Genomic DNA, 16,102 nt, shown 5'->3' with positions numbered 1-16,102 from the left:
CCCGGACAGTCTCGCCAGGAGCTGGAGCAGCACTCGGTGGACACGGCCAGCACCTCTGATGCCGTGACCTTCATCACCTACGTGCAGTCGTTGAAACGGAAGATCAAGCAGTTTGAGAAACAAGTCGAGGTGAGCTCTTTGGTTAGGTTCCCACCAGCAGCCCTGCAGGCACTGCTTCTTCAGGACAGTCCGCAGAGACCCTCTCCGCTGGAACCACCTGACGTACTCGTTAAATACAGATACTGGCACCCTGGGAATTTGCATTTTGAAAAGCTTGATGTACTAAAAACATCAAGGTTTGAGAAATATTTTTTGTCTTTTAAAATCTTTTAGTTGTTGATCTTCAAATCATCAAACCGGGATCTCCATTTTAGAGCCTGGGCAGTGGGGTGAAGCGCAGCTCCCCTGATTTAGAGCCCTGCAGCTGTGTGTAGTAACGGGGCCAGGCAGGCCCTCGGGGTGGAGAAGAGTAGGCATGTTGACAGCAGAGGATCTTCTCTGCCTGGGAATCTGACATTGATTTATGTCATTGTACTACAAGAAAAACCACTCATTTTATTTTTTCTTTTTAACTCCGAAAGCTCTATCGGAATGGTCAGCGCTTGCTGGAGAAGCAGAGGTTCCAGTTCCCTCCGTCCTGGCTCTATATTGACAACATCGAGGGGGAGTGGGGGGCCTTCAACGACATCATGCGGCGGAAGGACTCTGCCATTCAGCAGCAGGTGGCCAACCTGCAAATGAAGATCGTCCAGGAGGACCGGGCCGTGGAAAGTCGCACCACTGACCTGCTGACAGACTGGGAGAAAACCAAGCCTGTCACGGTGAGTCTCGCCCGCCGTGCTCAGTTTCTCCCGAACCAAAGTGTGATCAGGTGTCTTTCCTCCCAGACTTGGAGGGCCTTGCCATGGCTTAGCCGTGCAGTGATGAGAGCTTTTCTTCTGTAATCAGCAGATGGTAGGTTTGGAAATACAAAAGCCGCCTTGGACCTCTTTTACCCAGAGCCCCTTTTGACAGTCACTGAAGTCAGGAGATGGTTTCACAGATTAAAGTTTTTCTATTCTTACACACTTTGTGTTACCTTGGCATTCTCAAGAGTGAGAGTTTACTGTGTGGTGGACACAGGCCGAGCTCTGGGCTGTGGCGGAGCAGCTGCTACTGTCCTGGGCCCCTAGGTGTCAGCCTCTCTGTACCCACACACACCCAGCTCTCTCGGTCTGCTCAGCCGTTCATGAGCCCAGCTGTGTTCTAGGCAGTGGGGGTATGCGGTGAGCAGAAGAGACAGGAGCCCCTACCCTCGTGGAGTCAGGCTGCAGTGGGAGAGACATGATAGAAAACGAACAAGGAAAATGTGTGTTTTGAGCAAGGTGGTGACGTGCACACACGGAGGGGGGAGGGCCTGTTGGTGTGCTGCTGTGTCGGTCCCGGCAGAGGGGGCAGGGAGCGAGAACACGAGCGCTAGGGAGCGGCAGGCAGGTAAGCTGGCTTGGAGTGACCCTCGTCTGCTCGGACATGCATACAAATATAGGAAAGAAAAGGGGAAGGATGCAGAAATACTTTGAATGTCCATCTGGCTTTCTAGTTTGGGATATAGGTTTTCCACGATAGCCCTGCTGGCAGACGCTTCACGCCATCCACTGTCAGGCTTTGTCCTGCTCTCAGCCCTGTCTGTGCTGCTGGGCCCAAATGTCCTACTTTGTGTTTAGTTTTGGTTCAAGGGCCCCTGTTTTAAGACCTCTGCTTTTACTAATGCCAGTACTGTAGGTCATGCAGAATGCTAGTCTAGCAGGGCAGTGAGTCTTGATCAGTAGGCAGATTGACCAGATGAAGGAACAGCCGTGGGTTTCAGTACAGTTTGAATATCTCTTATTGTATCACCTTGTTAGTAATATGGTATAATTCTAATTGATACTTTATAGTCATTCTCAAAAGTTACTAAATGGAAAGGAGGTGTGTAAATAGTGTGTGAATGCTGAAGTAGAGGCCATTTCCAGCAAGATCGGTGCCTCGATGTCTTGCTCTGCTCTCGGTAACTGATGGAATAGCCGTGAACCTCAGGGAGGGTGTGCCTGGCAGTCCCCAGGAGCCATGTCTGCTCAGATCAGGGGTGTCCTGCTCCAGGCCCAAATCTGTCCTGACCCCTTTCTTCCCACCTCCCAAAGCACTTAGTGAGACAGTGGCTGAATGGAGAGGTGCTCCGCCTTTCTTAAACTTCTATTCATGGCAAATAACGGAAGTAGAAGGTGCATCCAGCATTGCGCACAAATCATTAGCGCACACTTTGTGGAGTGTTCTGTATGTAGACACGCTCAGGGATCATCACCCCGGCGTCCCCGTAGGCCCCTTCGCCCTCCCAGAGCCAGAGCCTTCACCTGCCCCGAGGCCTGGCACCGCGACAGTCTGCACTCTGCCTGCTTTCAGGGCAATCTTCGCCCGGAGGAGGCCCTTCAAGCTCTTACCATATATGAAGGGAAGTTCGGCCGGCTGAAGGATGACCGGGAGAAGTGTGCGAAGGCCAAGGAGGCGCTGGAGCTGACAGATACGGGACTTCTCGGCGGCAGTGAGGAGCGCGTCCAGGTAGGAGCTGCTCCCTTGGGGAGGGAGGAGCATGGCCCCTTGCCTGGACTCTGCCCCTGACCGGGGCCACCGGAGAGCCCCGCCGGGTGCCGAGGTGATTCTGTTTCCAAAGTTAAGTGCCTTATTCTGAATCACAGGTGGCCTTGGAAGAATTACAGGACCTCAAAGGTGTTTGGTCAGAACTCTCCAAGGTCTGGGAGCAGATTGACCAGATGAAGGAACAGCCGTGGGTTTCAGTACAGCCCCGCAAGGTATACAGTAAAATAGGTGTTTCTGTATACCTTTATATATGTGAGGTATAGACTTAGCTTAGGAACTGTATATTGTGAGTGCACAGAATGTCGCTTAATGGTCATTTACAGTATTCATCCAAAATAACATGAAATTCTTTTAAATCATTTTTTAAAGTATTTCAACATTTAAAGAAATGTGTACAAATTAAATACCATCTTGTGTTTCTCTTGACAGCTTCGGCAAAATTTAGATGGCCTCTTGAATCAGCTGAAAAACTTCCCTGCACGACTACGGCAGTATGCATCCTATGAGTTCGTCCAGAGGCTTCTGAAAGGTCACCTGAAGGTAGGTGGGCTGGGGCTGCAGCCGGGGCCGTCTGCCCAGAACAGCTGCTCAGGTGACTTTGCGTCCTCTTGCCACAGATAAACATGCTGGTGATCGAGCTGAAGTCCGAGGCGCTGAAAGATCGCCACTGGAAGCAGCTGATGAAGCGGCTCCATGTGAACTGGGTTGTTTCCGAGCTGACCCTTGGCCAGATCTGGGACGTTGACCTGCAGAGGAATGAAGCTGTCGTCAAGGATGTGCTGCTTGTGGCACAAGGAGAGATGGCTTTGGAGGAGTTCCTGAAGCAGGTGAGCCTGGACCAGCGGCTCCTTCCGTGTCATCCTGGGCCATGACGTGGATCTGGGCTGTATGGAAACGGAGCTTCATCTGTGGCCCTTGTCCCCGTCACATTTAGTTATAGAACAGCGTGCATGGCCATGTGTTGAAAGTGTGCTTCTTTCTGGTGTCGATTCAGATAAGGGAAGTGTGGAACGCCTACGAATTAGACCTGGTCAACTATCAGAACAAGTGCCGCTTGATCCGTGGCTGGGATGACCTCTTCAACAAGGTCAAAGAGCACATCAACAGCGTGTCTGCCATGAAGCTCTCTCCGTATTACAAGGTACCAGTCGGGACTCCCTCCCTGACCAGAGAGCCCCTCACTCCCCTGTAATGCCTTTTGACTGGGTTACCAGATGCCTGGTAAATACACAAGTAGACTGGCTCTTAATCTGCATTTGTTAGCAAGTTTTTGCATATCCATGAAAAGTTCAGCAGTTGGGCTCTGCCTTCCATCTACCCTCTAGGTCTTCGAAGAGGATGCCCTGAGCTGGGAAGACAAACTGAACCGCATCATGGCTCTCTTTGACGTGTGGATCGACGTGCAGAGGCGGTGGGTCTACCTGGAAGGCATCTTCACAGGCAGTGCAGATATCAAGCACCTGCTGCCGGTGGAAACCCAGCGGTTCCAGAGGTATGGCCTCTAGCCCTGGAACAGCAGAGCTGAAGGTGTTGTGGCTAGAACCACTGTTTACTTAAAGGCTAACAATGGTTCTGTTTTGATTTGTAGTATCAGCACAGAGTTTTTGGCTCTAATGAAAAAAGTATCCAAATCTCCCCTTGTTATGGATGTTCTGAACATCCAGGGGGTACAGAGATCTCTAGAGAGATTGGCCGACCTGCTAGGAAAGATCCAGAAAGCACTGGGAGAGTACCTGGAAAGAGAGCGATCATCTTTTCCCAGGTAAGACAGCATTTGACTTGTATAGCAGTGAAATTCAGTTTCAGTTATGCTTCCTTCTAGCCCTCTTCTCTGCCCTGGCCTCTTTGTTGATCACTTGATACCAAGGGTTTTGTTACCAGTAATCCATTTAATAAATGCTATTTCCCTTTCGTGCAGTGATTCCTAATTACAGCAAATAATCCTTGATTTTCTAACTTGGATTTGTTCATTAAACTTCATTTAAACTGTCACCCACTCTCCTAAACAGCTTATCTTTCTTAACATGTAGCTCTGATTGTCTTCTGTGTGGCATCTCTTCCTTTCTGTTTAGTCTGCATGGTGTAAATCAAACAGGCTTAAAAAAAATAAATTCATGAAGTGAGTTGAATGATATGAAATCCATTGCCTTTGTCTTTGGTGGCCTGCTAGGGAGTAAGCGTGTGTGTTTGCCGAGGCCTGGAGGAAGTCTGGACGTGGGCTGGAGTCAGGTTGCAGACAGCCCACCGTCATCCACACCACTTTCCCTAATTTGGATTTTTGCTGTGGTTCACCTTGTGTATATATAACATTTTAGCAACTTGAGTGCTATTTTAATCTTAGGTTCTATTTTGTGGGTGATGAAGATTTGCTTGAAATCATTGGAAACAGCAAGAATGTAGCCAAGTTACAGAAACATTTCAAGAAAATGTTTGCCGGAGTCTCGAGCATCATCCTGAACGAGGATAACTCCGTCGTCCTGGGCATCTCGTCCCGTGAAGGAGAGGAGGTACTCAGGTTCATGACTGCCCCCGGGAGCTTCTCTCCTCTTCTTGCGTATCTTAATTCTTGACTTTTATGTATTTCAGGTTATGTTTAAAACTCCAGTGTCCATTACTGAACATCCCAAAATCAATGAGTGGCTCACACTGGTGGAAAAGGAGATGAGGGTCACCCTGGCTAAGCTTCTTGCTGAGTCGGTTACAGAAGTTGAGATTTTTGGTAAAGCAACTTCAATTGACCCAAATACCTACATCACTTGGATTGATAAATACCAGGTAACACACAGTAGAAATGAGACGGTCTAAAAGTGGCTGCACTGGCTGGTCTTTAGAACAGCCCCTTGGGATCTGCGTCTTGTGTCTTTCAGGCCCAGCTCGTGGTTTTGTCAGCGCAGATAGCCTGGTCTGAAAACATGGAGATGGCTCTGAGCAGCAGTGGCGGTAGTGGCGACGCGGCACCCTTGCCCTCTGTGCTGAGCAACGTGGAGGTCACGCTCAATGTGTTGGCCGACTCGGTCCTCATGGAGCAACCCCCGCTCCGAAGACGGAAGCTGGAGCACTTGGTTGGTCCCATCCTGGCTCATTCCTTGCCATTAGGCTCTTGTGCCTTCAACTCAAGCAGTTAAAGGAAATCATGCTTGAAAAATATTCCAATTGGCATTAGGGAAAAAGATGGCATATTGCTGTATGGTGGGTGGGCATTTGGCTCTCTGTTCCTGTTGAAACAGTCTCAGTGGAGCACAGGTGTTACCTACATGGCATCCTGTAGAAAGGAAGGGATGAGCTCTGGTCAGAGCCGCCTCACTCTCTCCTCATCTCCTCTGCAAGGAGTGCCTGCGAGCCGGGCCTGCACACACAGTGCAGGGGGCAGACGGGATGGGGTGGCTCTCGTCCCCTTTGATGCGAGCTGCAGTTTTTACTTGGAGTGAGGTGCTTTCATTGTTGTGTGTTTGTGCTGCAGCTCTTAATTCCTCTGCGTGAATGACAGCTTTGTTGTTTCTGTAAGTGAGTTTGTGTCTTGGAATATTTGCCAGAAGACGCTGTACTCAGTTTCCAGTCTCAGTTGAAAAGCCCACTAAATCTCCCACACACCCAGGGAGTGCACTGCATCACTTCACTCTGTGATAGACCCTAAAAGTGATTCTCTTTTCAGATCACAGAGCTGGTCCACCAGAGAGATGTCACCAGGTCCTTAATCAAAAGCAAGGTGGACAACGCCAAGTCTTTTGAATGGCTCAGCCAGATGCGATTTTACTTTGACCCTAAGCAAACGGATGTGCTGCAGCAGTTGTCAATCCAAATGGCAAATGCCAAATTTAACTACGGCTTCGAGTACCTGGGTGTTCAGGACAAACTGGTGCAGACCCCCCTCACCGACCGCTGCTATTTGACCATGACACAAGCATTGGAGGCCAGGCTGGGGGGGTCCCCATTCGGTGAGTCACTCCACAGGCCCGGGCAGGTGGAGCAGGGAGTTATCATGGTTTCTAAAGATTAAGAGAAGGGTTTAAATATATTTCTTATATTGTACATGTACATTCTAAAAACTTAAATTCATTTGCTGTTAGTACATGTACATTGATTTTTTTAAGTGAATTGCTTTTTACACTTCTTTTGAAGCTAAGATATATTCTGTTGAGTAATGGACTCAGATACTATATTACTTTTCTTCAAATAACAGGGCCTGCGGGAACTGGGAAGACCGAGTCCGTCAAAGCTCTTGGCCACCAGCTTGGACGCTTCGTTTTGGTTTTCAACTGTGACGAAACCTTTGATTTCCAGGTGAGAAACTTTGTGGATCCACCTGAAATCTATGGCTTGAGAGGTCAGTTCATACCAGGCTTGTTCCTCTCATGAAGCCACTGCCTTATAGCTCCACACGGCTCATCTGGCCCTCGGAGTCCTGGGGACAGGGGTCTTGAACTCCCTGAGGTATCAGACATACGAGCTTTGACTTTAGCTTCATGTTTTCCAAGTTAACTCTGGTGTAACTTGCCGTTTTTATGAAAGGGCAATTTCTTCATGAAATGGTTAGTGCATTTGTCTTGGAATAAACAAATATTATGGAAAAGCTTTCCTTAATGAACAAAAGTGACAGAACAAAAATAACAGCCTTGTCATTAAGATGTTATTGGCCCAAAAGGAAAAAGGTATGATGCGCTACATGTGTGTGCTGGCCCTCACTATTTTTCATGAAGTACGAGTAGGCATCGGCCCCTGCCACATCTCTGACACCAAATGAGATGGTGTGATTTTCTCCATGTATGTGTATAATAGTAACAATATTATACCCAGCAGTGAGAGCAGTGTAACTCCATTCGGGGTCCCGGACCCGATTCCAGTGTGTGGGAGGGGGTCTTCCCACACATACTGACACCAAGCAGTTCTCGAACGCCAGCAGGGTGTCCGAGAACTCAACTCAATCCTATGCTATCTGCCCAGAGACAGCAGCAGATGCCCAGGTTAAGGGCTCCGTCCTGCAAGACTGCCCTCCGCCCCCACTCCAGACGCTGGTCACAAGCCCAGGCAGTTCCCGGTGCTTCTGATCTGCTGGCTACAGACTGGAGGCTCCCACGACCTCCCCCTTAGGTTCTGTTAATGTGCTAGAGCAGCTCACGGAGCTCAGGAAAACACTTAACGTTCACCAGTTTAATGCAGGATACCGTAAAGGACACAGGTTAACAGCCCGATGCGAGAGACACAGGGCAAGGTCCCAAGTAAAGGAGCGTCTGTCCTCGTGGAGCTCGGGGCCTGGCACATGGAGGCGTTGTGCTTCCCAAGCATAGAAGCTCTCCGACCCAGTGGCAGAGAGCAGGCAGAGAGAGAGAGAGAGAGAGCGCGAGAGAGCGAGCCTCTGGGTCGGGGGTTTTGTGAGGGCTTCGTTGCACAGTCATGACTGACTAAATTATCAGTCATTGGCTGATCAGCCTCCAGCCCTGGCCTTGGTTGGGAGTCCAAAAGCTCATTCATGTGACAGAACACCCAGTTCACCTTTAAGACTCTGCAGTGTTTTCAGGAACTGTGGACGAAGACCAAATATAGCTTGGAAATGTAGTTTGGTCATTTTTATGAGCAAATATGTATTTCTTATAACTCACTGTGACACAGCCCCTCACTGGTATACATCTGATTTCACCTTCATGTCCACGGGGCAGGCAGTGTCAGTTTCCAGGTGGGATTTTCCCAAGTCGGATAGATGGGCCAGGATTTGGGCCCCTTTGAGCCGGCGCCAGAGCAGATGGTTTTAGCTTCTTTCTTTGGGTTTCAGGCAATGGGCCGCATCTTTGTGGGGCTTTGCCAAGTGGGCGCGTGGGGCTGCTTTGACGAGTTCAACCGCCTGGAGGAGCGCATGCTCTCGGCCGTGTCCCAGCAGGTGCAGTGCATCCAGGAGGCGCTGCGCGAGCACTCCAACCCCAGCTGCGACAAGCGTGAGCCTTCTCTTTTTCTTCCACAGACACTTAAGTAGAGGGAGAAAACAGTGGATGAGCTGCCACCTCTTTGATGAGAAATAGTGGGAGTTTATAATTTGGTCCCCGGGACTCACTGTGGCAGGCAGGGTGGTTAGTCCTGGTGACGCGGGAAGGTGAGTGAGACCCAGGGTAACCCTGCGCTGGCAGTGTGCACCCTTCGTCCCAGAGCAGGCCTTCCTCTGGCGGGCGGGAGGCCTGTGCTCCCTCCACGGCATCTGCCCGTGGCGAGTGTGGCCAGTGTGGGCCTCTGTGCTCCCCCTTGCTCCCTGAGTCCCTGCAGAGCCAGCTCCCTGTGCTCCGCCATGGAGCCTTGGGAATGAGCCCTCCGTCACAAGGAGAAGCTGTTCTGAGAGGTTCACGCCAGTTGAAGCCCAGGCGTGTGGTGTGGAGGTGGCAGGGGTGCTGAGGGAAGTGAGCGCATCGATGCTGAGGTTTATGCGTGTGGTGTAACTTCTCGTGTTTTCTTTTATTCCATAGTAATAGGCCCTTGTCTAACTGAACAACTGGCCAGACCACCTAAGTAGAATAAAAGGAGTATCTAGGAAAGCAGTAGCTGGGAGCCCGACACTGTCCTGTGGGGAGTAAATGCACTTTGTCCCCGACACTTAGTTCAGTGTGACGGGGCTTTGTGCCAGTGCTGGGAAAGCACAGTTCTCGGGAGCTGAGCCGGTGGGCCGGGCTGCAGTGACTGATTTCTGTTCTGCGACTGCGGGTGGACTGCACTTTAGTCTTGCACTGGCCCTGTGACCCACAGCAATGCCCGGGTAGATCGTGGGCTTCTGCTTCTGCTGATAGCACGTGGCTCCTGTGTCAGTGAGGTGTGTGAGAATGGGCTTCCCGGGCAGGGCGGACATGCCTGCAGAAAGTCCAGTGATCGGCTACCTGGGAAATGGATGCTTTGTCTGTAGTTTGGGGAATTTGGGAATGTTTTTTAACATGAGTCTTAATGCCATCACCTGGTTTTCAGCCTCTGCCCCCATCACTTGTGAGCTGCTGAATAAACAAGTCAAGGTGAGCCCAGACATGGCCGTCTTCATCACCATGAACCCTGGCTATGCGGGCAGGTCGAACCTTCCAGACAATTTGAAGAAGCTGTTCCGGAGCCTGGCCATGACCAAACCCGACCGGCAGCTGATCGCCCAGGTCATGCTGTATTCTCAGGGCTTCCGCACTGCCGAAGTTCTTGCCAACAAGATCGTTCCCTTCTTCAAGTGAGTAACTTAGGGTTATTCACAATCATGTCTCAGCGTATTTTAAATGTGCCCATCTTAAGTTTATCTCGGTCATTATGGCACTTCTTTCAGAGTTTCCACCTTTGATTCTTGACATCTGACCCCGCTGTTGCTTCATGAACTGTCGTTAACGAAAACCCTTCCTTTTTCAGACTGTGTGATGAGCAGCTCTCTTCTCAGAGCCATTATGACTTTGGTCTCCGGGCTTTGAAGAGCGTGCTGGTAAGTGCAGGGAATGTGAAGAGGGAGAGAATTCAGAAGATAAAGAGGGAGAAAGAAGAACGAGGTGAAGCAGTTGATGAAGGCGAAATTGCAGAGAATCTGCCCGAACAAGAGGTGTGTTCAGATGCTCTGTTAATCCCTCAAACCTTAACCACTATATGAACTCATCTTCTCAATGTGTGAGGCCCACTCGGGGCTCTCAGTGTGATCTGCATGTCCTGGCCTGGGTGGACCTGAGTGGGTGGGGTGTGCTGGGTCTCCGGCAGCTGTGTCCTCCGCACCTTTGGGTGACGCAGCAGGAACACGCGAGCTGGGTTCCCTGCTGCACGGGAGGCTCAGCCCTTTTCTCCCGTGTAGATTCTGATACAGAGCGTCTGTGAGACGATGGTGCCGAAGCTCGTGGCAGAAGACATCCCGCTGCTCTTCAGCCTCCTGTCAGACGTGTTCCCCGGAGTCCAGTACCACCGCGGGGAGATGACTGCACTCCGCGAGGAGCTGAAGAAAGTGTGTCAGGAGATGTATCTGACCTACGGGGACGGAGAGGAAGTCGGCGGGATGTGGGTTGAAAAGGTAACTGGATTGCAGAGGCCAGGGAGGCTCATCATCCGGTTTATGAGATTTGCCTCAAGGCCTGTCTAGGTTTTTTCTTAACTTAAATGTAGAGATAACAAAACTTACCTAAAAATTTCACTTTACATGAAATAGTCATTCCCTGAAAACACCGACTAAGGAGTGATGATAATGGAAGATGTTCATGCCAGCGAAAGGCTTGTTTAAAAGACTTTCCAGTACCGTAGATTCACAACACAAGTCTGCTCATTGATACATGATTTACATTCTGCACTGGCTTCTTTCCTTCCCCTAAGGATGAGAAAAAGTCTGTTATTTATACAGGCCGTGTGCTGAGCCTGAGAGGGGCCGCCCTGGGTTAAGTAAACGGCTCACATCTTCCCTCCTTGGAGGCGATGTTATGTGCCTTTCTGAGGCAGCTTGGTGGGGATCTCACGTTCTGCCAGCTCCTAGCCTTCCTGGTTTGTCGAATGACTCCCACAGCTGAGTGAGAAGGACTTTACTACTTCAGATAGTTGTAGATGTGTCCTGTGCAGTGTCTGCCTGGTAAACTCTTAAGTGCCTGCCCCTGGGAATCCACAGCACGCATCTCCCGTGGTCACGGGAAGTGGCTGGGGAGCCTCGCTTGCTCTTTCTCTGGAATGGCGACCCTGCTGCTCTGCTCGGCCGGCAGGTTCTCCAGCTCTACCAGATCACCCAGATCAACCACGGCTTGATGATGGTGGGGCCCTCAGGAAGCGGGAAGAGCATGGCCTGGCGCGTGCTCCTGAAGGCTTTGGAGAGACTTGAGGGTGTGGAAGGTGTGGCCCACATCATCGACCCCAAGGCCATCAGCAAAGATCACCTCTACGGGACCCTGGACCCCAACACCAGGGAATGGACAGATGGGCTGTTCACGCATGTTCTGAGAAAGTAAGTCCACTTTGATGGTGTTTGCATCCCGATGGATGTAAGGCCTGGGTCCTCGGTCCCGTTCTGGAATAACAGCATATGGTATTTTTCCAACCAAAGTCTGAAGAGATTAAAAAGCCGCTGAAGACACCATTATAGGGTGAGCATTTTTAATTTTAAAGTCTTGAGTTAGCCAGTAGCTGTTTTGAAACCCTTCCACACCAGGATCATAGACAACGTGAGAGGCGAGCTGCAGAAGCGCCAGTGGATCATCTTTGATGGAGACGTGGACCCCGAGTGGGTGGAGAACTTGAACTCGGTGCTGGATGACAACAAGCTCCTGACTCTGCCGAATGGAGAGCGCCTCAGCCTTCCACCCAACGTGCGTAGCCTGCCTTTATGTGTCCTGGGCTAATGAGTCTATTCTCACACCCACTTGCTAGCCAGGTACAGCCCTGCAGATGAGGGTCTGGGTTCTGCACAGTAGCAACCAGCTGTGAAACAGTTTTCAGCGTCAGTCAGAGTCTCCGTACTAGGGTTTTCTATTCCTGAAGCTGGCAAATCCTGTCCTAGGATTTATTGATCTCTCCACTGTTCATTGCATATTAAGTACACTCTGTAATTGTCACTTAACCCTCTCTACAGCCCTGCAATGTGGGGTGGGAGTTAGGATTTCTGAAGTTGTTATGTATCTGGGAAGTGGCAAAGTAAGGAACTTAGACATGGAAGCTTTCAAGGCTGTCGCTAGGGAGTGACTGGACCCCAGTCCTGAACACACCGCCAGGGAACGTGGGCCAGCCTGGCATGGCTCTACATTCACACTTTGACTCAACGATTCTGGAGTGTCATTGTGTGCCAGGCCCTGTTCTGGGTGAAGATACAGCAGTAAGCAAAATAGACAGAACCCATACTCCCTGGGCTTAGAGTCTGACAGGAAAGACAGACAGGGTGACAGTGCCAAGGAGAAAACACCCAAGACAGCGCTCACGTAGGGGACAGGTGGAGGTCGCCATGCCAGAAAGGGTGGCACGGGCTTCCCTGAGACGGCGCTGCTTTCAGTAGCGACTGAGGGGTGCGGGAGTGAGTCCTGGGCCGCAGGCGCCCTGGGCACAGGGACGGCAGGGGGAGCAGTCTGTGCCAGGGTGTGCGAGAACGGCAAGGGCACGGTTGGCCAACAGGGAGAGAAGTAGGAGAGGAAAGTCGAGGTGCAACCAGGGAGGACAGCCTGGCAGCCAGAGCAGCGCCCAGGTCACTGTGAGGGCTGGGGCCTGCCCACTTGGGTCAGGAGCCATGGGCGAGTCTGGGTCAGGGGCAAGGGAGCCTGTTTGCTTACAGGGGACCCCCGGCTGCTGTTTGGAGCATGGCTGAAGGGGGCAGGTGGAAGCAAGGGGCCATCTGCAGGCTGCGTTGGGGTGGGCTGCCCAGTCGGCAGCGGGGAGGTGCCGAGAAGTGGCTGAACTGTGAGAATAGTTTCACACTCGTGCCAGTGGGATTTGCCGGTGGGCCTGACGCGGTGTGAGAAAGGGGCCGGGTGCGACTCCAGGGTCCCGGCCTGAGCAGCTGGCAGTCGCGAGTCCGGACCGTGACGGGTCAGCGTTGGCGGTTGTCACCACCTCAGAAAAAGGCATGGCTGCTTAGAGTTGGTCTGAGAATGAGCCCCCTCTCCAGTCTCAGACTCGAGCCTGCGGCCGACTTGTCAGGTCCTCTCCGGTGGCTCATTAGGTTCTGTTGTCAGAAAGAGACAGACCGTGTGCAGCGTGTTAGCACCGAGGGCGAGGCTGTGGAGTCGGACCACCTGGTTGGCATCGCAGCCCGCTGTTCACCAGCAGGGGGGCCTGGGCAGGCACCCAGCCCTGTCTGTAAAATGGGACTCTGGCATGCCTGCCTCACATGACAGTGAGGACTGCGTGGGTTTGAGCCGGGGCCCAGGGTGCAGCCCGTGCACGTTCACTGCGGCATACCACCCCCCCGCCCCTCCAGGGTGCTGTTCCTCCTGTCCCGCCCAGAGCTTGTCCCTGTAGTCTGACCCATTCGCCCCCCACCACAGAGATTTCTGCCCACACAGATTTCTGCCCAAGTTCTTGGGGAGACAGGGTAGTGATTTGAACCATAGATATTTTTACTTTTAAAATTAAGTATAGAAAAGTTAGATTTACATCACCGTTTCAGTTTGTGTACCACTCAGTTGAGCCCACATCATTAAATCTGCTTAATATTTTTCTCTCAAGGTGCGAATAATGTTCGAAGTACAGGACTTAAAGTATGCCACCCTGGCCACAGTGTCACGCTGTGGCATGGTCTGGTTCAGCGAGGATGTGCTCAGCACAGACATGATCTTCAACAACTTCCTGGCCAGGCTGCGCAGCATCCCCCTGGATGAAGGGGAGGATGAGGCCCAGCGCCGGCGCAAGGGCAAGGAGGACGAGGGGGAGGAGGCCGCCTCCCCGATGCTGCAGGTACGAGGGCGGCGTGCCTCGGCCGGAAAGTCGGCCTTCCACCCCCGAGCGCCCAGAGTCAGGGTCCTGCCCACAGACGGTCCCTACTCGTGTTGAAGCTGGGCACTCCCAGAGGTTTGCACAATCAGTGTTGTCTTACACCAGCTCTGGAGGAAGCCCGGCAGTCGCAGCTGCCAAACTAAAACATACACAGGAAAGCTGAAAGAATCCTTCCAGCCATCTTGCTTTCTCTGCAACCTGGTAAAGGACCACCCTTTCTATTTCAGGGGTGAAAACTAGTGTCCCCATGCAGTGTGGTTTTGAGACCCATCAGGATGGAAGAGTAAGGATTGGTCATGGACGCTTCATTTTATCGTTTTTTCAATCCAAAAAATTATTTTTGGAGGTCATGTGACCCTCTCCTGGGCCTAGGTTAGAAGGCAGGAAAATCTCCTGGCTCTTTGAAGTGGCAGTGAGGCGTCATGTACTCCCTCTCGTAGATCCAGCGGGACGCCGCCACGATCATGCAGCCATACTTCACGTGCAATGGCCTGGTCACCAAGGCCCTGGAGCACGCCTTCAAGCTGGAGCACATCATGGACCTGACCCGCCTCCGCTGCCTGGGCTCACTCTTCTCCATGCTGCACCAGGCCTGCCGGAACGTGGCCCAGTACAACGCCAACCACCCTGACTTCCCCATGCAGACCGAGCAGCTGGAGCGCTACATTCAGGTTGGGGGGGCCACACCGCAGGAGGTGGGCTTGACGGGGGCTGGCCCTGGGTGGCCCCAGCGTCTGAGCCTTGGGTGTAGCCTCTGAACTACACTATCTCCTTCCTGGGAAGAGACCGTCAGGCTCTCCCAGGGGCTCGGAAAGGTGCAGGTGGCACTGTGACCCAGGAGTGCTAGGAACCACTCTTCAGGGTTAACTTGGCTGTGAATGTCTTTCTCGTACTGTTGAAGTTTTATCAGTGTGGGATTTACTTCCTTTCCTAGCGGTATTTGGTTTATGCCATACTCTGGTCCTTGTCTGGAGACAGCCGGCTGAAGATGAGAGCAGAGCTGGGTGAATACATCAGAAGAATCACGACAGTGCCACTGCCCGCTGCACCCAACATACCGATCATTGATTATGAAGTACGTGCGAGGGGCACAGCCCTCCTCCCTTGATTCTCGCCCACTCGGTTCAGTTCATCCTGGAGAAGCCTCACCATGGGCTTTGCATTTCGTAGAAGGATCTCACCCTTTTAGTTTTATGTGGTAGAAGCAATGCAGGTTAACTTGAAAGATCTGATTTGTGTGAAAGTGAGCAAGTCTTGTAAGCAGGGAGACATGAGTTCCAGGGTGACCTGTTTCTGTCTAGGTGTCCATCAGTGGAGAGTGGTCACCATGGCAGGCCAAGGTGCCTCAGATCGAAGTGGAGACGCACAAGGTGGCAGCCCCTGACGTTGTCGTGCCGACCCTAGACACAGTCCGCCACGAAGCCCTCTTGTACACCTGGCTGGCTGAGCACAAGCCACTGGTCTTATGTGGCCCTCCCGGATCCGGCAAGACCATGACACTCTTCAGCGCCCTCCGGGCCTTGCCTGACATGGAGGTACAGCGGCCGGGAAGTGGGCAGCAGGCTTTCTGGTGTTCAGGTACGCACTGGATCTTAACAGTGCATCGCTTGTTTCTTCCCTTCTACAGGTCGTGGGTCTTAACTTCTCGAGCGCTACCACGCCCGAGCTCCTGCTGAAGACCTTCGACCACTACTGCGAGTACAGACGCACACCCAACGGGGTGGTCTTGGCTCCCGTCCAGCTTGGAAAGTGGCTGGTGTTATTCTGTGATGAAATCAACTTGCCAGACATGGATAAATACGGGACACAGAGGGTCATCTCCTTCATCAGACAGGTCTGTTTTTGCCCAGCAATCTCCTCTTCTCCACTGCATTTCTTGTTCGAGTGTGCTCCTGATGTGCTAACCCTCCTGCCTTCCCCCAGATGGTGGAGCATGGAGGCTTCTACCGTACCTCAGACCAGACGTGGGTGAAGCTGGAGAGAATCCAGTTTGTCGGGGCCTGTAACCCGCCCACTGATCCTGGCAGAAAGCCCCTCTCTCACAGGTAACATGAGCTCTGAATACTTCTTGGCCTCACACACACCAGTTCCATGATTGCTTTAAATGTAG

General features: G+C 51.9%; 1 protein-coding gene across 1 annotated transcript in view; it reads left to right on the top strand.

Moving 5' to 3' along the window:
- DYNC1H1 (dynein cytoplasmic 1 heavy chain 1) overlaps window positions 1-16,102 on the top strand; it is a 73,399-nt gene that overhangs the window by 30,891 nt on the left and 26,406 nt on the right. The window contains exons 15-40 of the mRNA XM_036882250.2: window positions 10-129; window positions 582-821; window positions 2,419-2,574; window positions 2,712-2,825; window positions 3,043-3,153; window positions 3,231-3,440; window positions 3,608-3,754; window positions 3,939-4,105; window positions 4,202-4,375; window positions 4,955-5,120; window positions 5,200-5,388; window positions 5,481-5,675; window positions 6,266-6,548; window positions 6,794-6,894; window positions 8,381-8,540; window positions 9,550-9,793; window positions 9,967-10,150; window positions 10,394-10,606; window positions 11,280-11,518; window positions 11,723-11,879; window positions 13,726-13,953; window positions 14,433-14,663; window positions 14,927-15,067; window positions 15,294-15,527; window positions 15,620-15,826; window positions 15,916-16,037. Of these exons, the coding sequence (XP_036738145.1) occupies window positions 10-129; window positions 582-821; window positions 2,419-2,574; window positions 2,712-2,825; window positions 3,043-3,153; window positions 3,231-3,440; window positions 3,608-3,754; window positions 3,939-4,105; window positions 4,202-4,375; window positions 4,955-5,120; window positions 5,200-5,388; window positions 5,481-5,675; window positions 6,266-6,548; window positions 6,794-6,894; window positions 8,381-8,540; window positions 9,550-9,793; window positions 9,967-10,150; window positions 10,394-10,606; window positions 11,280-11,518; window positions 11,723-11,879; window positions 13,726-13,953; window positions 14,433-14,663; window positions 14,927-15,067; window positions 15,294-15,527; window positions 15,620-15,826; window positions 15,916-16,037 (4,733 nt within the window). The remainder of the gene's footprint in view (window positions 1-9; window positions 130-581; window positions 822-2,418; window positions 2,575-2,711; window positions 2,826-3,042; window positions 3,154-3,230; window positions 3,441-3,607; window positions 3,755-3,938; window positions 4,106-4,201; window positions 4,376-4,954; window positions 5,121-5,199; window positions 5,389-5,480; window positions 5,676-6,265; window positions 6,549-6,793; window positions 6,895-8,380; window positions 8,541-9,549; window positions 9,794-9,966; window positions 10,151-10,393; window positions 10,607-11,279; window positions 11,519-11,722; window positions 11,880-13,725; window positions 13,954-14,432; window positions 14,664-14,926; window positions 15,068-15,293; window positions 15,528-15,619; window positions 15,827-15,915; window positions 16,038-16,102) is intronic.

This window comes from Manis pentadactyla, chromosome 11 (genome assembly GCF_030020395.1).
Source record: "Manis pentadactyla isolate mManPen7 chromosome 11, mManPen7.hap1, whole genome shotgun sequence".
In the NCBI taxonomy this organism is placed as follows: Eukaryota; Metazoa; Chordata; class Mammalia; order Pholidota; family Manidae; genus Manis; species Manis pentadactyla.
This window is presented reverse-complemented; position numbering and strand designations above follow the sequence as displayed.